General features: G+C 34.8%; 2 protein-coding genes across 3 annotated transcripts in view; both read right to left on the bottom strand.

The window, feature by feature from the left end:
* Nucleotides 1-558: 558 nt before the first annotated feature.
* LOC126710549 (uncharacterized) lies at nt 559-5,962 on the bottom strand. 2 transcript variants are annotated; one of them, XM_050411073.1, is made up of 8 exons: nt 5,697-5,960; nt 5,467-5,601; nt 4,429-4,838; nt 4,097-4,351; nt 3,685-4,012; nt 3,471-3,598; nt 3,315-3,365; nt 559-1,870 (listed from the first exon to the last, which is right to left on the bottom strand). In XM_050411073.1, exons 1-7 carry the CDS (start codon nt 5,784-5,786, stop codon nt 3,353-3,355), a joined length of 1,359 nt encoding a protein of 452 aa, XP_050267030.1. In that variant the 5' UTR covers nt 5,787-5,960; the 3' UTR covers nt 559-1,870; nt 3,315-3,352. The 2 variants fall into 2 exon arrangements, with proteins under 2 accessions (XP_050267030.1, XP_050267029.1); XM_050411072.1 differs by having other exon boundaries at nt 3,685-4,351; nt 5,697-5,962.
* The window catches only part of LOC126710552 (uncharacterized), a 45,291-nt gene continuing 22,163 nt past the window's right edge, over nt 3,787-26,914 (bottom strand). The window contains exon 5 of the transcript XR_007649684.1: nt 3,787-3,910. The gene's annotated coding sequence lies outside the window, so the exon portion shown is untranslated. The remainder of the gene's footprint in view (nt 3,911-26,914) is intronic.

The raw sequence follows: 26,914 nt of genomic DNA, 5'->3' as shown, positions 1-26,914 counted from the left end.
TGCGTTGATTGTCCCATAAATAGTGAAAATCAACCTTTTCATTTAGTTTTTTGTTTATTTACTAATGTACAACTTTTTAAAGTATTACTTTTTCTAAGTACAACTATTTAATCAACTTTTAACCAAATACAATTAGAAGGAAAAGGCCAAATAAATTTGTATCAAATGCTAAACCATCTCAAAGTATAAAGGTTGTCTAACTCTATACAATTCAATTTAACTTGCAGCATGACCACCAAGGGTAGTGGTTCAATGGTCACTAAGCTTACACCCACGTGGTTTGGTGGGGATTAGGTTATAGATTTGACTCACGCAATGGGAATCGTATATAGATTATTTGTATGAAACACTGACTTAATACTCATTGATGCCCTAGTGGGGCTGGGGTAGCTATGACTCACTATACCCAATGGGCTGAATGCTACTCTCTATTCACACCCAAGTAGGGAATTCACCTTTGATCGCCCACTCCTATCCTTTTTCAAGTTTTTTATTTAAAAAAAAAAAAAAAAAAAAAATCTACAGCAAGCAAAAGTGATACAAACCAATAAAGCTATTCAGGGGGGATTGACCAACTCCATCACATCTCCACAAAGCCCCTTAGGGGAGGCCTGCAAGCCCATCCTAGTCCCAAATAAAGAAGGGAGCCCATGAACCCTTAGCCGAGCCCAACTTCATAAAGAACATGAATGGCTTGTTGGATGACATTCGAGTTTCATCATGAAAGGGCAGCAATGAACCGATTAAGAAGTTGTCGTAACAAGATATCTAGCAACAATAACCCTTCCAACCAAAACCATGATCATATCAAGGAGGAAGGTTGACTCCTGCATAAAAAGGTATCTTGAGTATTTGTCGATAACACTCTGCTCAGTCTTCGAACAACGTTCCTAAGAAGCTAGCTATCACCTCCACATTAATTATAGCCACCTACTGATAACCTCTGTCCTAAATTCTGAATGATTACTCTATTTGTTAGGAGAAGTAGGATTAAACCCTAACCAATATTCTCAACTTGACAATGGAGAGGAAGATTGGACTAGAGTCATCATTTTGTCCCCCATTTATGAGGAGATAGGTTTCAAATAAGAGTAAGTCTAGCACCACACTAATTTCCACAATTTTGCCACAACTTTGCCACTCGTGATTGATGGAATCATGGATTCACATAGACCCATCATTTTATTTCCACCACTTACAACTTGTCACGTGGCAAAGTGGTGAAAATTAATGTGATGCTAGACTTACTCTTTCAAATACCCACCGCCCACATGAACGAGGGGTTCATTTCAAACAAAAAATGGAGAAAAGAGGAAGAAGAGTCCAGCGTAGAGAAAAATTGAGTGAAGTAGAGTGATTTCCCCTCCGGATGTTGGAGTAAGCCTCTTACAACCAGCATCCACTTTGGTTCACCAAGTCTAGAGCATTGCGAGTGCCTTGCTCTGTATTAGCCTAGGGCGGTGGAAAATCTCGGCGTTCCTTCTTGTAATTGTTCCATTATGCCAATTCTTGGACCTTGTAAATAGTTTCTAGCAATAAAGAAATTTAACTGTATTGTGACAGGTCCCACCCACTACAGCTATATGCCTTAACTCTACTGCAAATCTGCAATATCATATCACAAGCCTTTTTCCTCTCAAAATATATATATGTCACAAGCATTTTGTTGAATATGTCATGGGAAGAGGAAGTGGCTGATCCTTATCAAATCCATCTAGTGTTAAAAGTTCACTTATATACAGTCTATATCCAAAAGAAAAGCCCTTGAAAGCACTTCTATATAGGTTCAAAAGTTGTTGCTGTACACAGTCCCTTACGAGCCAGCAGAAAATCGAAGAGCAACACTGATCACTTGCAAATTTACTACTATCTGAAACAAGGGGAAAACTATTAGAAATAAATTTCTAAATCCTCTTTTACTAAAGCATAGAGACTGTAAATTATAAATTAAATCGATATTGGCCGAACTGCAAGTTGTTCTACCAAAATGATACACAGTCAGACATGCCTTAATTACGAGAACTGGGCTATCTTTTGTTCCTAACGAAGTTCTGTCCCAGATTTCTGGCAACAAATTCATCCAGTTCATTCTTGTATATGGTTTTCTTAGTAAAATTATAAAATATAGAACCTCCTTGAAGGTCTCCCGATCATCTGTTGTGCAGGTACTACATGTCAAGAATTAAACAATGTTATAGAAGTGTCCACGACTTGTTCTTCTTCTTGATAGGAAAAACATGCACACTTGCGCATTGGTTAATAATTTATCTAGAACAGTTTCAAGAATGTGTTAGCAAATTGGTTTTATGCTACAAGACTAAACTTCTCCACAGTACGTAATTGCCTCGAACATCAAAGGAAGAGTACCTATATAATAACTTATATGAAATGGTTGCATTTGACTTCTTGGTTGATTCTTACTTTTGCTGTCACATAATTAAATTTTTTGAAGTCTACATTTTTTCACACTATTATTATTATTATTATTTTTACATGTCACTTAAAACTCTTTGAAGTAGAATTCATTATTTACATTCATTTTTAAAATATATATATTTTCATCATTAATTAAACATTGCATCTTTTTTTTAGATTATAAATAAATAAAAACACATCGTTAGAATTATGCAATTCACATTAAATTACATTTGATATATTTTTAAAATTTTTAATTATATTGCTTCTTTTCTTTATAGATAGATAAATTGCTTATGCTACATGCTACCTAGTCTAAACCAATAAGAACTCATTGTTTTTATTAAAATAAAACAACTCAACACTAAAAATAAATTATGGTTAAATTTAAGTTGATTTGTTTATATTAATTACGCTGCTTCTTGTCTTTAATTTTTATTAGAACTCAGTATTTTAATAAGAATATAACAACTCGTTACTAAACAAATTCTATAGGATCTTTGGAGTGCATCTTGTGACTAAAATTAGAGGATTTAAACTCAAGACATTAACCTCAGTCAAACCATATATACTGGAGTAAGTCTTTATCACTGGATCACACACCTTAGTGATGCCTTGCATCTTTTATACATATTCTCTTTTTTGGATTTTTTTTTTTTTTTATGAATATATGTATCATTTATATATATATATATATATATATATATATTATCAAAGCACATGTTAGTAATCCCCCCGGGTAACTGTATATTTTTCACAATGGCTGATTGATATGTTAAGATTTGCATCCTCGGTAACTGTAATATGAAAAATAAACGAAAGAACTTGTAGTGGTAATAATCAAAGGACCATGAATACAAGTTAGCCACATAAAAAAATAAAATAAAATAAACCCTAACCTGTACCATATCCATTTGTGAGAAACAGCCTAATGGTTTCACTTGAGAACCCTACAAAAAGACCATGAATACAAGTTAGCCACATAGTTGACAAGCCAGAAGTGAAAAAAAAAAAAAAAAAACAATTTATTAAACTGAGTTTGATCAACCACATACGCATCGTGTACAACCATAAGATGGCCATGTTCAAGAAGGATTTCATGTAAAATGGGCATGAACTCAGGCCAGTATCCATTAAGCTCTTCCTCGACTTCCTTCACAGTCAATTTCTTACGCTGCCCTGGCTATATCACCAAAGAAAAAAAATTCCTCAAACAAAAACATTTAATTCTTTTAATGACTTTGTTTGTGAAAGTGTTTATGAACTTACATCTCGTTTAACATTATTGTCCTTGAGGTGCGCCACAACATTTCTGCAAAACCGCATAAAAGATATGGCGGAATCCTTATATTCAACGATTTTCTTCCTTTGTTTTTCTGACAAATTTCCCAGGTAATTATAACGATCAAGCACCATAACAAATGTACCAGTAGTTCTGACATTGAGCTTCCATTCACATTTACCAAGCTTTTCATTTAGTGCCAACGCAAAGGACCTTTTCGACTTTCCAAAATACAAGATAGTATGAGCAATCACCCTGTAGCTCAATCTTTGTAAAGGGGATAGAAAAATTGGATGATTTTCAATATTGAGCAACCTGGACAAGAATAAAAAGAAGTTTAAGTGAGATATTTTACAATAAATATTAATGTGCGTGTGTGTGTAAAGTTTACTTGCATACCGGCTGGGTTCTGTCTTTGAGATGTAGGTAAGAAACAATTTAAGTTCTGTTGGAATGTCATGTTGCTCGGTTTCGAAGGATTTTCGAACAATGGTCGCCAAGTGCTTATAATCTGAATAATGATCCTGTAATCTTGGCCCGACCATTCCTGTAATCTTGGCCCGACCATTCACGACCACAATATTTGTCTCACTTAACTTGCCATGACATCTATTTTTCACACGATGGAGATAACCAATGCCCCTTAAAACATCCCTATCACATAGCCAAGAGAAGAGTGACAATCTAAAAATTGGTTTTGATGAAGACAATAGAAATCAAATATATATTACCTAAGAATTTGAAGAAATTCTGGATTCAGATTTTTGCCTTGTTGATCAGAGAGAGAATTCTCTTGCAACCATTGTTTGAAATTTTGTTCGTAGTGCTCCATTACATAGCAAACTTGGTTACAGTTTGGATTGAAACAAAAAATATTCTTCAACACAAACTCATTAGAGCATGCAACTGCCAAATTGTACGATTCTCTACTTAATGAATCAACTCGTGGTGCAACATTATAGATGACATTGCCTATGTTCTCTACATTGACTTGGTACACCCCATCATAGATTTTTTTTATCAAATCATGTTTCAGTTTTTGAACCATGAAACCACTAGTTCCTTCCCTTATGGTATGACAATGACAAGAAGCATGGTGTCTCCTTGGGCCCAATAATCCACTGTTGCCTAAATTCTGAACCTGTGGTATGAATTATGAATTATGGGGTAAGTAACTAAACAATTAGAGTAGCTACTATACCTATATATATATATATATATAAAGTAATGATGGAGTAGAATTGTGATATGCACTAATGGATGAAAAAAGTGCTGAATGTTATTAACTTGGAATTAAGGCCTACATTAGCACCTACTTTGATACCATAATCAATTATTATTTGTTACAAATATTTATGCTGTTATGAATAATGAATTAAATAATTTAATTATTATTCTAATAAAATCAAATTATATATTAAAAAAAATAAAGTTCTTATTTGTGAACTAAATGCCTAACCCTCCTAATGGAGAAAATACACTCTGTTTCGGGTGTATGTTTCTCCCCTCTCATGACTTATGAGAGGGAGGAAGTATACACCCAAAACATAAGATACTTTCTCCTCTCAATGAGACTGTCATTATAAAAGATAATATTTAATGAAATTCGAATCACCTCTATTAAAACCAAAGTAACTAGTTATTTTGAGTTGATTAAATTCTCTTAGAGAAATCAAGAAGAAGAATGTCATTACAGCATAAAATATTCAATTTGCAACATTAAAGATGGTTGCTCTTGCTCAAATAGTCTGAAAGATTAGCATACTCACAATTCCATCACCTAATTCACGGCTTAACTCACGAAAAACATCCATCCGTGACTGGATAAAAACCATCAGAAGCACAATTGCAACACTAACGCGAGCACACCAACTTAGAATCTTATGAAGTATCTCATTTAGAACCTACAGTTCATCATTACAAAAGCATTACATAAAATGCATGCACAACCATTCACACATAAATATATGCACACTCAAAGAAATAAAAGAGACAGTACATCGACATCAATATCAGAGTAGACAAAAACGAAAGCGCAGATCAGTGTCAGAGACACCAGAATATTTACTGCCTCCGTCTCTCCCCGCATTCTCTCAGCTTTTTTTTCAGTTTCAGGTACAAGAAAAGAAAATTTCTGGAGCTTAAACCAAATGGTCAAGAAAAGTGGTTTTCTCTGATTTGCTGTGCGTCAAAGCAAAGCAGTCTGATTCTCAGCTTGGTTCTATTCTTTTTTAGCGGTGGGTGCTACTGCTGTCAGCTTTGTACCTCTTGTTTATGAAAGCAGAATACTTAACCTGTCACAGCTATTCAATGAAGTCCTTTGGGCATTGACTCCTTTGAGCCGCCACTTGGGTCCATACACTCACCCACCTAACATAAGAACATAGAGCATACCATGAAATAAATTCATAAAAATATAGCTAGTGGGACCAAAATCATCATCCTCGTCGTCACTTAATTGACTCACCACCATGTAAGATTATACTAAACAATTGTAGTACCCAACATGTTATGATGTTGGAGCTAAAAAGAATTAAGGAAAAGGGAAAAAGCCCTCGGATTCCATATTTTAAGGCCATGAAAAGAATGATGGTAGACCTACCGACAGGACTAATTTTAAAGTTGTTTTTGGGTAATATTTGAGATAATAGATTATAATTTAATCCAATATCACTTTTATATGAGACCATTCTCTCGGCATTTAAAATTGTTAAGTTAGAAAATATAGAGAGAATTGAAATGAAGGAGTGATACAAAAAATTGTTTTGATGCTATTAAAGATGGCTGCTCTTGCTCCGATGTTGCTCTTGCTCCAATGTTGCTTGGCCTAACCAATCTATGATTTGTGATGTTTTAGACTTTAGCAACTATTGAGTTAATTGTAATTTAAGTTAGGTTAGGAGAGAGCTTAACTCTACAGTACATTATCTAGCTAAATTTGTTATTCCTCATTACTTTTCTGATTGTTGTAATTTGCATTGTCTTCTTGCTGAAGTTTTGGATGCTTGCAAGAAGGAGATGATGCTTAGTTTATCTTTAATTAATAATATTCTTGATTCTTAGCACACACACACACAAAAAAAAAAAAAAAAAATCACTTTTATACAAGATTCGCAACCTACCTTAATAATTGTAAAAAAGAATTGGAAAATATCCACTCTTTCATATCATGTATAAAATGTGGACATTGTTTGAAACATCTTACATTCGAGAAAGTGAAACCATTGTTGTCAATTTCATTTTGTTCTGCTTGATTAAATTACTAGAAAATTTCATTCGAATTAGTTTCATCTCAAAAGAAATTCCAACCCATGATCGATGCATTCCAATAAATTCTAGTCAAAATGTAACAATGGGTTTTTTTTTTTTTTCAAAACTCATTTCTTTTTATTTTTTTCATTACTTAATTCATCTATATTATGTTTCACCCTTTTTCCATTAAGAATCTATTTTTCTGATCTCATTTACTTGACTCATATATGACTTTTTTTTTCTTTGTTGAGATTTTTTTTTTTTTTTTCATTTACTTTATCATATATGACATGCTATAATAATAATAATGTGCATTATATGATTTTAATTTAATAAATAATATGATAAAATATTATGTGATGAAAAATTAGGTCTATTTATTTTGATTAGGATTGTTGTTGTTAGTGTGCGTATGCACAGCTAAAGGTACGTACGGTACGTAGACTAAGGAGGTGTACGTACACAACCATCCATGACCCATCCAGGTTTGTTCTCTTTTCCCTTCTATTTTTCAGTCTTGCACTTTAATTTCTTAGAAATAAATATTGAGAGCCTAACATTAAGCCTATCCTCCCCTACGGTGTGATCTATATGGCCCATGCATGATTTTAACTTCGATTATGCATTAAGAGGGATCCAACTTAGTTGAACACTGCCTTAGTGATAGAAATGAAAGCCAATCCTTGGATAATGTGTTGTTTTGGGTGTCTAACGTCTTCCTAGGACTCGTACCCCAAATTGAGATTCATGCATGGTTACATTAGACCTCTACACAGTAGTCAAAGATGGTTTTTGGACGTATAACTAGATGATGATTCTTCTTTTTATCTTAACCACTAAGCTAGTGATGTACTCCAGTAGTGGATCCAGAAATTTTTTGTAATCTCATAATCTCATGTTAGAAACCCCTTTTGAATGACTGGAGGAACCTAATCAAAACCTTCCCTAGCTGCACAGTGGTTCACATCTTTAGGGAAACTAATAAATATGCTGACAAGCTTGCTAACATGGGAGCAACTCAAGCTGTTAATTTCCTTTTGTTGTATGAACCACCGCCTGTGGTGGTTGATTTGCTAGCTTTTGACAAAGCTAAGCTCTTTTTTAACAGAATGGTTGTTGTTTAGTTTTATGTTATCAGCTTGGTTAACCAAAAAAAAAAAAAAAATCATTACATGATAGTTTATTATCACTATCTATTGCCAATATGGGTAGTTGTGACCATTTTATTTTTGTTAAGTTTGTATAACATTTTTACTTTTATACAATTGTCATTATCTACTTGTCATTGTTTTTATAAAAACTAAATGAAAAAACTCAACTCATTAACATTGTATTAGTTATTGATCTACACAATCACACTCATTCATACATAAAATAATATACCGTGTGTTTACTTAATCAATCAAATACTTAAACAATTACTAGCTTTACTCTCTTTTTTTTTTTTTTTTTTCTTGAATCATTAACTTTTTTAACAAAATTTATTATAGCATAATAACAATACACACACATTTAACAACCCCTCCTATTTCCTAAATATTAAATTATATAAAGTTATATTATATTCATATTGTACACACACACATCCACACACATCACAATGCACACAAATAACATTATAACAAAAAAATAAATAAATAAATAAAAATAATGCACACAATCAATATCAAAACACACACTAACACACGTATAATATAAATTTATAATAAAGCTAGAGACACTCACAACTCATAAACATTTAGGTTATGTTTGGTTAACAATTTTTATTTTCTATTTTCAAAAACTTGTTTTTGGGAATATAAAGAAAAAAAAAATTTCTTGTATTTCTAAAATCAAAAACATAATGTTTGGTTAGTTGAAATTAAAAAAGATAGTCTTTTGAAGGAAAAAGTAGAAAATACCAAAAATATGTTGTTACTAGGATTTGAACTCTAATACTAACTCATTAAATGAAATAGATTCATTAAATTAAATGCGTGTTTTCATTGACTTTTGAAAATTAGAAACTAAAAATAGACTTTTGTATGTTTTCAGTTTCCTTCACAAATTGAGTTTTGAAAACAGTTTTTATTTTCTGTCCATTTTGGGTTGCCAAACAAGTTTTCTACTCTCAAAAATAGAAAATTGTTTTTGGAAACAGAAAATAAGGGGGAAAAATAGTTACCAAACATACCCACACTCTTTATTCTTAAAGTAAAAAATACATGTGATCAGGGTGTGCAATATTTAAGTCAGGGTATGCAAAATATTTTTAAAGGTAAATTAAACTAAAAATAATATATCTAGGGTTCGTTTGAGGCCCTAAATAAAGTGTAGCGTCGCCCCTGATGTACTCCCTTGCCCATGTTTAAAATTGACCCACAACAAGAAGCATTCAATATATACATTAAATTGGTAAACATGGTGGTATTCATGAGCCACGCCCTAAAGGTGCCCACAATTGCAAATCCACTAGAACTAGAGAGTTAAAGCCTAAAATATTAGTATTAAGCCCATTTTCAAATAAGGATCTTACTAAACACACCCAACATTTTACATAGGGACACAAAGTTTGTCTTTTATCTCATATGGTGTTGGGCTAGGGTACCAAACTCCACTAAGTCACAAGTAATTTTTACTTCAGTTTATCACTCCACTGTCTATGTCATAGGCTATAATGAGTTTTAACTTTTAAGCATATTAACAAGTTAGTCTGTCAAGTGTCAACCAACATGGATCGACTTGATTCATGTTAAGACTTGAGATGACTTAATAGGTGCCCTACGTATGGGGAACCTTTTGTTGGAGCCATAACCATAAGGATGAAACCCTATCTGGATTGACCAACACGCAGTAAGCCATAGTGAAATACCTCTAGGGTTAACCCGATTGCATGTGTTTGTAAATTTGTTTCTTTTCAAAAATTAAAAAATAAAAATTTTCAAAAATACTTTTCTTTCAAGTGAATTCTTCCTTTTTCAAAAAGAAAATGTCCAAAAGTTTCAAAAATATTTTTGTTTCATTTGCCCTTTTTCAAAAAAAATTTCAAAAATCAAGTATCCAAAAAATTATTTATTTTGTTCTTAAAAGTCCTTCCTTTTTTTTTCCCAAAAAAAAAATATATATATATATATATATCCAAAAAACTTTATAAAAAAAAATAGCCCATCAGGGGCTTTAGGCTTATCTTTTATCTCTTAAAAAGGTTTTTTTTTTTTTTTTTTTTGGGTACATTATTTAGTCTCCGAGCCCATCCTGTCATTTTTTGGACTTTAAGCCCATTTTTTCTTACTAACCTTAGCCTCTTTTTATCCTTTAATTAGCCCAGAGTCTATCATTTTTTTCTAATTAAGGGCCTTAGACCCTCCTTGTCCTTTGTCTAGACCTTAGACCCATCTTGTCTTTTGATTGGACCTTAAACCCGTCTTATCCTCTATATGGGCCTTAAGGTCATCTTGTCCTTTTCTTAGGCCTTAGGCCTAAAATATGGGGTGCCTTAAGAGCATCCACAACAGTGGAGATAAATTTTTAGCAATTTAGTTCCACCAAAAGTTATTTTATCTATTTTACCTACACACATGCTGCAGCAGTGGATCTATTTTAGCTTTCAATACAATAAAATAATATATTCATTACAATAAAATAATATTTCTACTACAATAAAATAATAATATTTCTACTATAATAAAATAATATATCACCACCACCATAGCACAAACATCCTCCACCACCACCACACAGCACAAACATCCTCCTCCACCACCACCACCACCAGTAGTACACAATAGAAAAAAAAAAAAAAAAAAAAAAAACCCAAATCCTCAATCGGAGACAAGCCCAGCACAAATCGGAGACAAGCCCACGCATCGATGCTGCCCACACTACACTCCTCGCGACTTCGTCCTCTCAATCCAACGTCCCAGATCGTCGCAAGGCTTGCTGTATCTCGGCATGGGCGTATCAGGCGGCGAAGAAGGTGCCCGTTACGGTCCTTCGTTGATGCCCAGAGGTTCTTATCAAGCGTATTTGAATGCCCAGAATATTCTTCAGAGAGTCGCGGCTCAGGTCGACGACGGTCCTTGCGATCGACAAAGGCGGTTCCGGCAACTTCGTCAAAATGGTATACAACGGAATTGAATACGGCGACGTGCAATTGATTTCCGAAGCCTACGATGTGTTGAAGAATATCGGCGGGCTATCAAATTCAGAGCTCGCCGATATTTTCGCCGAGTGGAATCTCGGCGAGTTGGAGAGACCGGATTGAGAGAGAGAGAGAGAGAGCGATGTTCAGAGATGAATGAGAGAGAGAGAGAGTGAATGCCATTATAGAGTGACGGTGATGAGTAAGGGAGAAGTGATCTGGGAGATGAGTGAGGGAGATGAGAGTGACGGTGGAGATTTAGAATAAAAGAATGAAAAAAACTGAGGTGAGATTTGTAATTTTAATTGGCAGTTGATTAAAATTTTTTTTTTTTTTTTAGATGAGTGCTACAGTGCACATCTATCTATAGATGTGCACTGTAGCAAATTAGCCAAATTTTATGGCTTTGACTCCACTGCTGTGAGCTTATTTTGCTATATTGGTGGAGCTAAAATAGCGTTATAGCTTTTTAGCTCCACTGCTGCAAATGCTCTAACATCCCGTTAATTATGTAAATATATGAAAACATAGGTGAAATGATTTAAATTGTTTGTAAAAGAAAAATGGAGTAAATCCAAACTTTTTAAATTTAAAGGATCGAAATTGAACCTGCACCAAATTTTAGAGATGTTAGATACAATTTACATTTTTGTAGATTATTTGTAAAAGAAAAATAGAGCTAATACAAATTTTTTAAATTTGAGGGATCAAAATTGAACCTGCACCAAATTTTAGACATGATAAATACAATTTACATTTTTGTTTATATATATATATATATTTTTTTTAATAAACTTCTCGTATTTGACTAGTTATTTAGATATTCTATAGGTTTGAATGTATAGCCATAAGATCTTAGGAATTATGTTTGAAATAATAGAATTGGATTTTGTCATGTCATCAATATTTAAATAATTTTATTTATTTATTTTTATAATTCCAAAGTTTTAATAATAGAAAGAGAGATTTGAATTCTAATTCTTATAATAAAGAAAAACAGATTATGCAACCAAGTGCTAGAAACAAAGAAATCTCGTTGCTAAGGCAGCTTCTCTCTCCTTGTTTCTCTCAAGGTTCTCTGACCTGAGTCCTTTGGCTTGAGGTTTTTGATATATTTCTTTATGTACTTTCTTTCTTCCACTCCCGTCTCATTTCTGACTTTCATTATCCAACTTCCCTAAGTACCCATTCGCTCTTTTGAATTAATATACTATAATCCCTAGAAGTTATAAGCTTTCTTGTCCCAAGACCTTCCTTCCCACCCTTAAACTCCTTTTTTTCCTTTATCTTTCTCTTATCCCATAGTCTTATAATCTTCAATCAAATTTGTTTAACCTCAGGAGGAGGGTTGATCTAACCCTCTATCTTGAAGCCATGAACCAAAACACAGATCTGGTGGAAGCACTAGGTGCTGAGACCGAGAAACTGTGTTGTCCCAGTAAACCCATTAGACTTAAAGCAAGTGAAAAGGTGGTTGTGGAGTTGTTCAATACAAGATTGGTGGGCAAGTTACTAGCGGATAGAAGTGTTAACAAGAATGTGGTAAGGGCAATATTTCTTAAAGCGTGGAGGACTAGTAGAGGGGTGAAAATAATTGATCTGAAAGAGAATATTTTTCTGTTTAAATTCGCTAGTGAAGGAGATCGTAGAAGAATTCTAGAGCTGGGGCCATGGAATATTAAAGGGTAACCACTAATATTGAAGCAATGGAATCAAAATCAAACAGCTGAAGATGTAGATTTCTCAAGCCTCCATATATGGGTTCAGATATGGTCTCCCAATTCAATATATGTTAAAGGAAAATGTTGAGGAAATAGGTGCTCTGGTGGGGAAGGTAGTGGAAGTTGATTTCACAGGTGATGGGAAAGTATGTATGAGTCAATTTTTAAGGGTGAAGGTAGAGTTTGAAGTTGCGAAACCATTGAAAAGTGGCTTTTACTTGGATAGAAGTCCTCTTCTAGAATTATGGGTCAGGTTTAAATATGAAAGGATTGCAGATTTTTGTTATAAATGCGGAAGGTTGGGGCATTTAAAGGCCAAATGTATATATATGGGAGCAAATTCAGAGAAAGCTTTAATGCATGACCCATTTGGATATGGCCCATGGTTGAAGGCAGATCCATTAACAAAAAGAGCTTCAAGATGGGTGGAGTTTATCTCTAAGGATGACCAGAAAACAGAGGAAAGAAGTGCAGAAATCCAGAAGGCTGAGGGTCCAAGAATGGTGACGTGTGAGTTTCACGCAAATGAGAGTCCAAGAAGTGAAGAAAGCTCTGACAAGGTAGGTCCACTGGTGGAAGTCTCTAGAAATCTCCCTACTGACTTTCAAAATCTATCAGAACACATTACATCCAAGAAGATTTCTCTAGATAAATTTCATAACCTTCCTTCTCAATCTCAACCAAAAGTGCTCTCTAGTCATAAAAACTAGACTCCACTCAACCAAGTCCTAAAAGTTACTGCCATAAATACCATAACCCTAATGGAAATGGAACCTAACCATAACCAATATCCACAAGACTCAACCAACCCTCTGACAACTGAGTATCCCAAAGAAAAAAATCTTACCCTTGTTACCAAAACCCAACAGTCTCCTTGTAATAATCTAGAAAAAACCAGTCACACTTCACTAATATCCCAAGCCTCAAATGAACCAATGCCTGAATCGGACAAAGTGGACCCTACTCTTTTATATGGGCTGTCTAAAGGCCATAATAACATGTTGTCTTGGGTAGCATACTATAATGAAAGGGCTAGTGAAGGCCCAATGGAAAAAAAAGCCACAAAAGGTTAGTTAAGCTATTAATGAGTTGGAATGTAGCCAAATACGTAAAAATAGTAGAAACAAAAGGAAATTAGATATTGAAGAAGACCCATTTTTGGAGAAGCCAATGAAACTAATCAAAGTAGGATCTGGCCTACTTAAAATCAATTCTCACTCTCAACCTCCAAGATCCTACGGAAATGTCAAACCAATAAGAAAGAAAAAGCTCAAGGCGCTGGCTAGAGAAAGATATGACGGAGACAATCATAGCATGACACAGGAGGTAAGATCTCTTGATGATGTTAGTGTGTATTCTATTTCCACCCTCAAATCCAAAATGGCTGAGGAGGCGGGCACTTATAGAAAGGGAGGCTACTTCCAACAAAATCAATGGGCAAAATCAATGGGTTTAAACTGGCAAGAGACTTGGCCCCTATTACCCACCTGCAATTTGCAGATGATCTATTCATCTTTGCCCAAGCAAATGAGGAGAATATGAACCAGATAAAAGTCTGTCTAGACACTTTTGAAAAGTGGTCTGGACAAAAAGTGAATTTCTTCAAATCTGTAATTATTTTCAGCAAAAATATGTCTCAAGCTTACAAGAGGCGGTTGGCTAATTTGATAGGCATAAATGTCTCAAACAAAAAAGAGAAGTATCTTGGCCTTCCAATGGTTTCTGGTAGAGAAAAGAAGGTTGCAGTAGAGGAAATCATAGAAAAGGTGAAAAAAAGGCTTCAAGGCTGGAAAATGAAAACTCTTTCCCAAGCGGGAAGAACCACCCTTATATCTTCAATTGCTACAGCTATGCCCTCCTATCAAGCCTCATCTCTACTCCTCCCCAAAAAGGTATGTGAAAAACTTGACGTTAACAAGAATTTTCGGTGGGGTTGTAGTGATGAGAAAAATCATAGGTTCTATCTTAAAAGTTGGGACTCTATATGCACTCCAAAAGCATTGGGTGGTCTTGGGATAAAGAAAATTGAGAACATGAACCGTGCTCTTGTAGCTAAATTAACTTGGGAGGTGGCTAGTTATGTAGAGAAACTTTGGGTAAAGATGTTTCAGAAGAAATATGTGAGGGGTAAGAATTTCATGAAGATGCCTATGCCCAAATCCATCTCTTGGTCATCTCAGAGTATCTTTGGCTGCAGAGATGTGGTAAAAAAAGGGCTTTGTCATAAAATTGGGAGTGGGTGGAATACTTGGATTTTGGATGATCCTTGGGTCCCTGAAGAATCAGATTTCACTCCTAAAGTTAAAAGTGGTGTTGTTCCAACTGAGCATTTGGTGGCCAATCTCATAGACCAAGACAGTCGCCAATGGGATAGGGGTAAGTTAGCTGAACTCTTTATTCCAGAATCAGTTAATAGGATTCTTGGAATTCATCTATCACACCGAGCCTCCCAAGATCAAATATTTTGGTGCCTCTCTCCATCAGGGGAATTTATAGTTAAATCAGCCTACAATATTCTAAAATCAATAGCTTAAGTCCCCCATCAACATCTAAGTAGTAAAGACTGGAAAGATATTTGGAAGCTCAAAGCGAATGCAAGACTCAAACATTTGTTGTGGAAAATAGCTTGGGAAGTTCTTCCAACTTGTGTAGTTATAAACAACAGGTTCTCCATTCCCTCTATTGATTGTTGTTTGTGCAAAAATGCCCCGGAAACTCTTGATCACATATTCCTTCAATGTGACTGGGCATCCCAAATCTGGCTCCTTGCTCCATGGCCTCTCAATCTTCAAAATATGGGTAACATTTCCATCTTTGTCTGGATAAAGATAATTCTAAATCCTAAAGGTCTGCTTGGTCTAGATGATTATGATGTAAAGTATTTTTAGCTATATGCTCTAATAGTCCTAGACCAAATTTGGATGACAAGGAACAAAACCAGGTTTGAAGGAAAGAGTTCCAATCCTTTGGAGCTTTCTAGACAAATTCTGAGATCATATGAACATAAACAAGCTTGGAAAGACAATCTTCACAGCCCTATAAGGAAAGCGATATGGAAGCCCCCTCCATATGGGTGGGTTAAATTAAATTTTGATGTAGCTATAAGAGAAGAAAAAACTTCTCTAGCTATAGTGGGCAGGGATGATAAAGGAGAACTGTTGTTTGCTTGGGCAGAACAAATTGAACCAAGTAGTCCTCTGGTGGGTGAAGCTAAGGCAGCACTTTGTGCCATTACGAGAGCCACTGAAAATGGGTTTTCTAAAATCATAGTGAAAGGTGATGCTTGGAATGTGATAGATCCTTTGAGTAATGCAAAAAAGACACCTCACTAGAGTATTGTAGAGGTGGTTACAGATATTTTGTATTTTGTAAAGTGTTTCAATGCTATTGTATTTTCTTTTGTGTACAGAGGGGGCAATGTTCCAGCCCATCTTTTAGCCCAATGAACGGCTTTTGTTAATTGGGTAGGGCCAATTCCCATCTCTAAGGTCCCTCTCCTAGTTTTTGAGGCTGTGGAGAGAGATGGTTTCAGGCCCTTCCGTCTTTTGTACTCTGTAAGTCATAAATAAAATAGTTATTTAGCAAAAAAAACAAATAAATAAAAAAAGATTATGCCACCAAGCACTATAAATTCTTGGCAAAATGTTGACTGTCATTATTATGATATCAATTTAAATTTTGGTTATTGATAACGTGATAAAATCCTATTTTTTATTTTTTTTAAAAATGCTCACCATGAAATTAGCTTTAAAATTTTTTAAAACTTTTAGCAAAATGCTAAGATAACAAGGGAGCATTAAGCTGCCTGTAACCATCGATAAGCATAAATGTGCATCCATTTAACCGTTTGTCCAGAAGTGAGCATTGGTTCTGTCAAAAAAAAAAAAAAAGTGAGCATTGGTGAGCGAGATAGATTGGCACCAAGAATAGATGGGTACGTGTTGAAGTTCTGTGAGACACGTCAGAAGCTCCGATATCGGTTTGCTGCAGTGCAGATACATCACAACCCTCCCAAAAAGACAAGTGTCTACTCCATTTCAACGTGGCTTCACCCTATGAAGTACGAACAAAGAGTGAACTCTTACAACAAATATAAATTATAACGTAATACTTGTACGTCCATAATATGCTTAAGAACATTCTCTTCAACAATTATAAAAATTTTAGCATTTACAATTTTAAAATATTATTTTTATAATTTTAACACCTTATTTTATAATATACCAAATATCAAACATTCTATTTTTTTTACAACTTCATTTAAATATTTTTTCTTTAATATTTTTATTCATTTTTTTAATTATTTCTCACTCTCCCTCTGTCTCTCCATCTTTCTCAACCCACGGTACAACTCACACCCATGACTAGCCACTACCAGCCACCACTGCAGCCCAGCCTCACCCCAATACCAACAGTCACAAGAGCCACCACAAAACCCACCACCCACCACCACCCATACCCAACTTAACCCAACCAAACTCATGACCCATCACCATCCACGGCCAAAAACCAATCACCAAAACCACACCCACAGCCAAACACTACTGCCCACAACCTCAACCCCAACCACCAAAATCACAAACAAAAATAAACCCAAAATCAAATCACAACCCCAAACCCAAAACCAAACCATAAAACTCATACCCACCCACCATCAACCACCATCGGTCCACCGCAAAAAACCATCAAACAAATACCCACCACCACCGGCCTACCACAAACCATACCCATCCAAAACCAAATCACAAACCCACCAAAATATGCCCAAATCAAAACCCAAGGCATGAGATAACCCAAAACGGCAAATCCATAACTCACACAACCATTGCCTAATCTACCATCAAATCACAAACTTAAAAAAAAAAAAAAAAAAAGGAAGAAGAAGAAGAAAGAAACCACTACGATAGAGATCGGCTTGGCTTGATGCTCCAACCTAGGTTTCGTCGGAGAGGGAGGCAGAGATGGAGAGAGAGAGAGAGAGAGAGAGAGAGAGAGAGAGAGAGAGAGAGAGAGAGAGAGAGAGAGAGAGAGAGAACTGAGAAATGGTTGGGGCTCAAAGCAAGAATGAAAAAAAAAGGGCTCTACTTGAATAAAAAAATAATATAAGTTTTACAATTTGTGAACAATGCGATCTCAACCTTGAGTGGGAGGGTTCTCTTGGTACACTCTTGGTTGCTCCAGAAGCTTATAAACCTTGAGTGGGAGGGTTCTCTAACCGATGTGGGACAAAGGTGAGCCTAGGTGTAAATCACTTCATGGCAAAATCCTTGACCACACTCGGGACGAGGACAAAACCGTGAGGGACTGGCTCCCCAAAGCGGACAAAAACTGCATAATGGCGAGTTGTGTACTCACAATAATAATAAACGAATGCACCATTATAATTTTCTTTTTTAAAAAAATAAACAAATGCCCTAAGAGAGGTCCAATACTTTCCTTAAAAAAAAAAGGGTGTTAGGGGACTTTTTTTTATACCTAATTTTATTTGAGTACCACCTATTTATTTTCAAACACCACTAATAAGTTATTGAGTTTTCCCAAATATTTTTCGCTCTATTATTATGTTAATCACAAATGTTTCATATCTTATTATCTAAATTAGGTTATGATATAAACTATCACAAAAGCCACAAAACTCATATTTTATCCAATTTTATTATCATTATTTAGTTAAACCCAAAACCGGCTCTATGAACCCAAAAAACACGTCTTATTCTATTTATAGCTCAAGAATACTTATGCTTGGTAATATTTGAAAAGCCAATGATTCAAGTCAATGGCAAAACAATTTTATTGATGGAATTCAAATCCATGATTAAAGCCCATGATTTAAACCCATGGCAATTTATTTATCCAAAACTCAATTCTCATTGCCAACATCAAAGCCCAATTCTCATTGCCAACATCAATGCCCAATTCTCATTGGTAATATCAAAAACCCAACTTACGTTGGCACTATTAAAAGCCCAAGCTAACTACTTGGCACTATTCTATCAAAAACCCAAGGTTATTAATATTTGGCAAAATACTATATCATAATTATTTCACTTAAAAGTCCAATAATGAACAATACTTTAGATTCTTAAACATATTGTTGTAATATTACAAACTCATGAAATTTATGAATTATCTATTCTCAAAACTCATGGCAATCATCTTATAAAAGCCCATGAAAAGTTATGATTATTAGACCCATGACATTTATTTATTTTATATTATAAACTCATGTTCGCTATCTATCTTATATCACAACATTTATTACTGAAACTCAAGGTAATTATTCATCCTACATGTCCATTATAATTATCTATAGAGAAACTCATGAGAACATCACATTATTCCTGTGGGGCCAGAGAATTTGTGACCCCGGCCCACTTTACATTGGGCCTAAAGCCCAAGTCGAGGAGAGGCATGGCCGAGGACATACAATGAAAGTCCAAATAGCCTTGAGATATAGCCGAGGATGATTCTGTCCTCGGCATCCCAAAGCGCTCCTGAAAGAAAAGGCAAGAACAGTATAAAAATAGTTTAGGGAAAAGCCGAACACATCCACATTGATAGAGAAAGGACCCCTGGACAATTTGGCGACAAAGGACAAAGGAAAGGCTGTCATTACTACAATTAAATACTCTACACCTGACAGAGTAATACTTTTCAGTTTTTACAACCACCCGCAACCACTTTGGGTATGGGCTGATGGGACAAGTATCAGCCCTGGAACGCTAAACCTACACGTGGACGTTGGAGGAAAGGTAAAGGTTAGTATAAAAAGGAAAGAGAAGCAATTCAGGAAAGGGTGGGGGACAAATCGTCTCCCAGACCATGGAGCCCTAAAAAAGGAGAATAATAAGAACATGAAGCTCCTCAAACGAGGTCTAAGGGCCGGAACCACTCAGGACGTATTGGAAAAAAGTATTGTTAGACACGCCAGGTTCACCCTTGTGCAAATTGCTATAGAAACCATGACGAACCACTGTCCGGTGACCAAGGCCTAGCCTTTCAGCCCACGCTATACAAATTTTATTGTTTGGGCCTTTAACGTACGAACCCAATACCAGTTTGGGATTGTTACAAATTGAGTCCTTACAATTTCATTATAGTGGTTGTTACCATATTTATTTAAAACCCATAGTAAATATTATTCTCAAGAACAATATTGGAGGTCATTATTTAAAAAAGCTCCAAAGAAAATATCATTTACAAAGTAATCCATAGTAAAGATTATGAGAAACTAAACAAGTTGTTATTTAAAACCCATGGGAATTAATACCCAAAATCTATCAAAAATATTTTATAAAAGCTCATGGATTCATTTTATTTCTACTAACAATTAAAGCCCATGAGGAGTAAAAAACTCATGGCAAAGCATGTCTTTAATGCCTATTTTGTAGGCCCAAGAATCTCATAAAGTAGGGAACAAGCCCAAGCAAAGAAAGGGCCGTGTGGTCCAACTAAAAGTGCTGAAATGGAGAAGAGTTCCAGCCCAAAAAGGTCCCCAGCAAAAGGCTTGAAAGTGGGCAACCAGCCTTTATTCATCCCTAATCAAAAAACAACTAAAACCCCCTACAAGAAAACCAAGCCTTTGAGGATGAACTAGGGGCCGTCCCATCACTTTTTTGCCACCCTCTGCCTAACGTGAACAGTGCCCAAGGGCTATCATATCAGTTGAAGTCTAAAGAATGATGGAACTCCATCATCTTTCTCAAGACTGCACCTCCAGTGGAAGGGGAGCTGAAACCAAATTATCCAAACTCTAACAAATTAATGCTAAAAATGTTAGAAATGTTCAAGACGTGATTCATGTGCCAAGCCCATAAATTCTAAAGGGGAAAAATTGGGAACATGTGGTTTGTAGGGTATAAAGGGATCTCCAGCGGAACCCTTTGAAGTGGCCTAGAGCTTAACACCTAGCTTGGGGTGTTGAATCTCACTTTTTGGGGGACCAAATCTCAGTTACGACACTAGGATTCGTTCCTGATACACGCCTTAATCCAATTGATTAGGTCCAGTCCCAGAAATCCTAGCATTTAATGCAAAGCACTCTAAAATCCCATCATTACCCAAAGAGGCAAGGTAGCCTCTAAAGTAAATCTCCTATTTCTGACCAAAAATTCAAAGAAGATTAACCTTGATTTACTACCTTTGATTAGTCATACATTTTTTAGATTCTTGTTAATTAATGCTTCTTTAAAACTCCATTATAAAAACATACACACCTCAGCCCACAGGGGGGAGGGAGCCTCTCTAAAAATTTCTGTCATTGACTACATTTTGCAGAAATTCAGTCCCTATTAAGCTTTCTTTAAGCTTCCCCAAGCTCTCTTGAGCTCACTTATAACCTTTCTCAGCCTATAGTCACCATAACATCAACATTCACCACCTTGCTTACACCTTCCTACTTCATAAACGTCCCATAACTGACCAAGAGGATAGCTACCCTCTCTGAAACTCTTGGTTTGTTTGCTATTTTGCTTGTGGTTTAGCTTCCCTCAAGCTCACCACTCATCATTTCTAGTCCACACTCATCTAATCTCAGATACTTTTTCCCCCTTTCACACAATCATAGCCCATAAATGTCTCTCAACTAATCATAAACAGCCCACCACTCATAAAAAGCCTTAATCTTAGCATTAATCTCATCTCACTCACTCAAAAATAGCTCACATTCATCCCATTCATGCCTTATAAATACACACTCACCAAAATCTTAGCTTAATACTTGCTGCACTGAGCTGGGGATCTTTCTCTCCCTTCATTCCATCCTATTTTTCCTCTTTTATTTGTAACTATGAAGCCTTTAATCCTTATTTATTATTATTATGCTGAAGGTCATAATGTTTTGGATACTATGAAAGATTTCCCTTATGTTGACTTAATAATATTAAGAAAAACATATGATTTTTACCATGTAAACACACTTATTAACTTGAAATTATCCTACTGCTAGAGATAATACCGTACCGCTAAAGGACTGATTTGAACTATAATGTTGTAAAAGGACTGATAATATAACAAACTAACAACAGTAACATGTTTATTGTGCTTTATTATTGTCTTTGTTTTAGGGTGCAGCCTTTATCTCTTGCTTGGGTGGACTTACACCACACCGATAACCTTTGGGCTTTATTTAAAGGGCCCATTGTCGAGTTTCGGCTTGGCTACCCCATATTCTATTTGGGAACATCAAAATTTTTTCCTCAACAAAGTGTTAAGTAGGAGGAGAAGCACAAAAGATAAAACCTTTTGTACGCTATTGCTATTCATATATATATATATATATATATATTTGTTCTGCTTGTTTAGAAAACAACAATAATTTTTAGAAGATCACATGCACAAAAAATAAAAATGGAAAGTTTATTTGGTCAGAAGGAAAAGGTGAAGAAATTTTAGTACAGAGCATGTGTAATACATATGTTCTCCCTTCACGCCATCAATTACATGACCAAATTCAACCAATGTTAGGAACTTGTGCTTTATATATATATAATAATTCACCAGTTGGAGGATGAAATATTTAAACCTTAGATGTTTACACAGTGACAAAACTTAGAGCTTGCTTGTTACTATTGTTTAAATAATAGTTTTCAATGTGTAAACAACATTATACGTATTTTCACACACTTTTTCACTCACATGTATTTCCAAAAAATACAAACAACATTACTAGAATAATATTACCAAACGGGCCCTAAGTGTTAGCTTGTGTTAGGAACTTAGTGTTTTTTTTTTTTTTAAGGACAAAACTTAGGTACAGTACATTAGGTGTTGTTTCTTAAATTCTCCTCTTAAGATTCAGTCATGTGGCTACTTAATTAAAAAAACACACTTTCATCTCATGAACAAAAAAATCTACATAGTAGAATCTTAAGAGAAGAACCTAAGAAATAGCACCTAAATATTGCACCTAAGGCTTGCAATTTTTTTAATAATCCAACAGTTTTAAATCGTAGATGTCTACATGGTGACATAACTAAGTGTTAGCTTATGGGGCCATATTCCTCCAATTTACTTTTTGGTGAAATGCAAAGTCCACACTTTATATTTTACCAAAATTCATTTAGTTCTCTACCTTTCAATTTTATTTAATTAAAGCTTTTCCATTAACTTTTGTTATATTTCATGGTTAAATTTTCAATTTTTAAATTTTTCTTCAAATTTTTTAAATTAAAAAATTCAATCAATGATTGAAAAGTATTTTCTAGATTTTTTTTTTAAATTAACAAATATTGACAAAAATGCCTTAATTGAATAAATCTGAAACTTAAAGTACTGAAATAAACGGGGAAAAAAAAAAAAAAAAAAACAATATTAAAGAACTAAAATAAACTATAAAGAAACTTAGAAAGTGAGTTTTGCATTTTAGCCAAAAAATTTAAACAAAATATATGTAGTATATATACTGTAAGGACTCAATTTATAATGACCCAAAATGATATTGGGTTCGCACGTAAAAAGGCCCAAACAATATCATTTGTAGAGCGTGGGTTTGAAAGGTTAGGCCTTAGTCACCGAACGGTGGTTAGTCGTGGTGTTCATACAGAATTGAACCATGTTCGCTCGAGGAGTCTTTCTCCTTGAGGCGGTCTGGGAGGCTCTGGCTCTTGGCCTTTTTTCCCAGCCTTTTTTTGGCGCATCAACCTTGACATTATATAGCCCTTCTTGGTTGATCCTAGCCCTCCACTTGTTGATCAGGTAGGTGCCTACTTAAGTACCCATCCCATCAGCTGCCTCCCCTTACTTTTTGTTAGTTGCGATGACCGAAGCCACCCTGTTCAGACGTCTTTTCTCATTAATATGGTTAGGACGCTTGCGGACGCATTTAATGCGGAGGGGACGTATTTACCTTAAACCAGTTCCACACCGTACCCCCACGTGGGTCCCATTCTACTCGCCTCTTCTTCAGGGGGCTTTTTGGGGGCAGCCTTCAACGAGATGTTGCTCTTCCCTTTGAAGTCTTGGAATGCCGAGGACAGGGTCATCCTCGGCTGTGCCCCCAGGCATTTCGGTCTTTCCCTATTCGTCATCGGCAAATACCTTTCTCGGCACGGGCCCTGGGCCCTAGTAGAGGGTGGGCCGGATCATAAGTTCTCTGGCCCCACATATACTTACTAAAATTTTGAGAGAATTGACTTACCAAACTAAGAACTGCCGCCCTAAAAAATATCAAGCGACCTTTGTTATTATAAAATTTATTCTTATATTTACCAAAATTTTGGATCATTCATGATTTTAAAGAATTCATTAATTCCATTGTAAATTGTCTATTTACATTGGATACAAGTTGATAATTTTGTATTTAATATTTATGAATTATGATTGACTCTAACATTAGATGTGTGTGTGTGCACAATTGCACATGGTTTGTCTTGACTAATATATCAGTAGCATATAACTTGGCCCCTCCAAGCTAGCAAAAATTCCTAATTTTGCCCTTGTATTTAAATTTGACAATGCCATAAAATTTTGATTGAGTTATAAGACTTTATGCATTATATACTTAGGTTTGGTTTGATACAGAGAATATAAAAGCGAAAGAGAAGTGAAATAGAAGAAAATATAAAATGTTGGAAAAAATATTAGAATATTTAATTTAAAATCCTTTTAATTGGACAAATTAATAGTTTAGAAATTAAAAAAATTGTTAAATTTCTTTTGTGTTATCTTTGAATTATTTTAAATATATTTAATAAAAGTATCAAATTATTACTTTTTTTTCCCTATTAGAAGATCAAATATTGATGGCTTCATATAGAGAATGTCTATCTCTCTTCTTCCTTCTTTCCAACTTTTTACTTTACCAAATGAGAGAATTATTCATCCTTAATTTTTTCTTCCACGTCTTCCATCATTCTCTTGATTCCTTGTTAAACACACAATAACAAACTTTTACTAATGAAGTTAGTTAAGGACATGACTTGTCAAGAATCACGCACATGAACATAACAATTATCAAAAAGTATTACGTTATAAAGCATATAGATGCAAACGCATAACTTTATACAAACAAACATGCATGAATTAAAAATTTACTCATCAGTTCACTTGCACACACTTATATATGCACAAATGAACGTGTATATTATGGATTTATGGTGACTAGGGGCGGCAAATGGGCGGGTTAGGTCATAAATGGGTTGGGTGTGTAATTACCTATTTATCCATTTATGACCCGTTTATATATAAATTAATTATCCATTACCAACCCAACCCATTTAATTAGTAACCCACCCATTTAACCCAATATGTCCCAAATACCTCTAAAACTACTTGAATACCCTCTTGACCTCCAAAATTACCAAAATACCCTTAAATTACCTAAAATAACCGAAATACCCCTACACTTCCAAAATTACCAATATGCCCTTGGACATCCAGAATTATTCCCAAAATCTCTAAAATGCACATAATATTGCCTAAATCTCAAAAATGAGCAAAATATCCATGAAACCTCTAAAATGACCAAAATAACTCCGACATCTCTAAAATTACCAAATATGCTCAAAAACCACTAAAATGACCAAAATATCCCCAAAATCTCTAAAATAAGCAAAATACCCATAAAACCTCTAAAATGACCAAAATGCCCCTGATATCTCTAAAATCACCAAATATGCTAAAAAACCACTAAAATCACCAAAATACCTCCAAAATCTCTAAAATGAGCAAAATAGCCCCCCCAAAACCTCTAAAATGTCCAAATTATCCTTGAAACCTAAAAATGACCAAAATACCCCTTAAAACCTAAAAATGACTAAAATACCCCCTAAACCTAAAAAATGACAGAAATACCCCTAAAACATAAAAATTACCAAAATACCCCTGAAGCCTAAAAAAATTACCAAATTACCTTATAACCTAAAGATTGATCAAAATACCCCCGAAACCTGTAAAATTACCAAAATACCCCATAAACCTAAAAAATGACCAAAATACCTTGAAACCTAAAAAATGACTAAAATACCCTCGAAACATATAAAATGACTAGAATACCCTCAAAACCTTTAAAATGACCAACATACCCCCAAAAACCCAAAAAAAAAAAGACTGAAATACCCCCAAAACCTAAAAATTACCAAAATACACCCTAAACCTAAAAATGACCGAAATACCCCCTAAACCAAAAAAAATTCTGAAATACCCCCAAAACCTAAAAATTACCAAAATACCCCTGAAATCTAAAAGATGACCAAAACACCCCTGAAACCTATAAAATTACCAAATCACCCCATAATCTAAAACATGATTGAAATACCCCCCGAAACTTGTAAAATTAACAAAATACCCTCGAAACCTAAAAAATTACTGAAATACCATGAAACCTAAAAAATGACTGAAATACTCCTAAAACTTATAAAACGATCAAAATACCCTCAAAACCTTTAAAATGACCAAAATACCCCCAAAACCTAAAAAAATGATTAAAATACCCCCGAAACCTAAAAATGACCAAAATATCCCATAAACCTAAAAAATGACCGAAATACCTCTAAAATATAAAAAAAAAATGACCGAAATTCCCCCTCGAAACCTAAAAATGACCGAAATACCTCTAAAACCTAAAAAAATGACCAAAAGACCCCTAAAACCTAAAAATGACCAAAATACCCCCTAAACCTAAAAAATGATTGAAATACCTATGAAACCTAAAAAATGAACGAAATACCCCCGAAACCTAAAAAATTACCAAAATACCCCCTGAAACCTAAAAATGACCAAAATACCCCTTAACCTAAAAAATGACCAAAATACATTTGAAACCTAAAAAATGATCAAAATACCCCCCTAAACCTAAAAATTACCGAAATAACCCCTAAACTAGAAAGCGCCACGTCATATGATAAATTGAATCATTTGTAGCATAAACTGCAGACAACACAAAAAGAGAAGTCTATAAGTATGTGGCTTTGGTTGCACACACTCTCAAACAGCACTCTAAAAACCCAAAACAAAACAAATGTGAACATTTATTTCAATTTAATATTTGGAATACTGTGCTTAAAATTTAATTGTTTGATTATGGATGAATATTGGTTTATACAGGAGTATTGTTTTTATAATTACAATTTGAATTTTTTTGTGTGTAGCAGCGTTTTAAAAATTGCTACAATAGACATTGTAGCA

Source organism: Quercus robur, chromosome 12 (genome assembly GCF_932294415.1).
Source record: "Quercus robur chromosome 12, dhQueRobu3.1, whole genome shotgun sequence".
Taxonomy (NCBI): domain Eukaryota; kingdom Viridiplantae; phylum Streptophyta; class Magnoliopsida; order Fagales; family Fagaceae; genus Quercus; species Quercus robur.
Note: the sequence above shows the minus strand (reverse complement) of the source record. Positions and strands in the feature narration are given on the sequence as shown.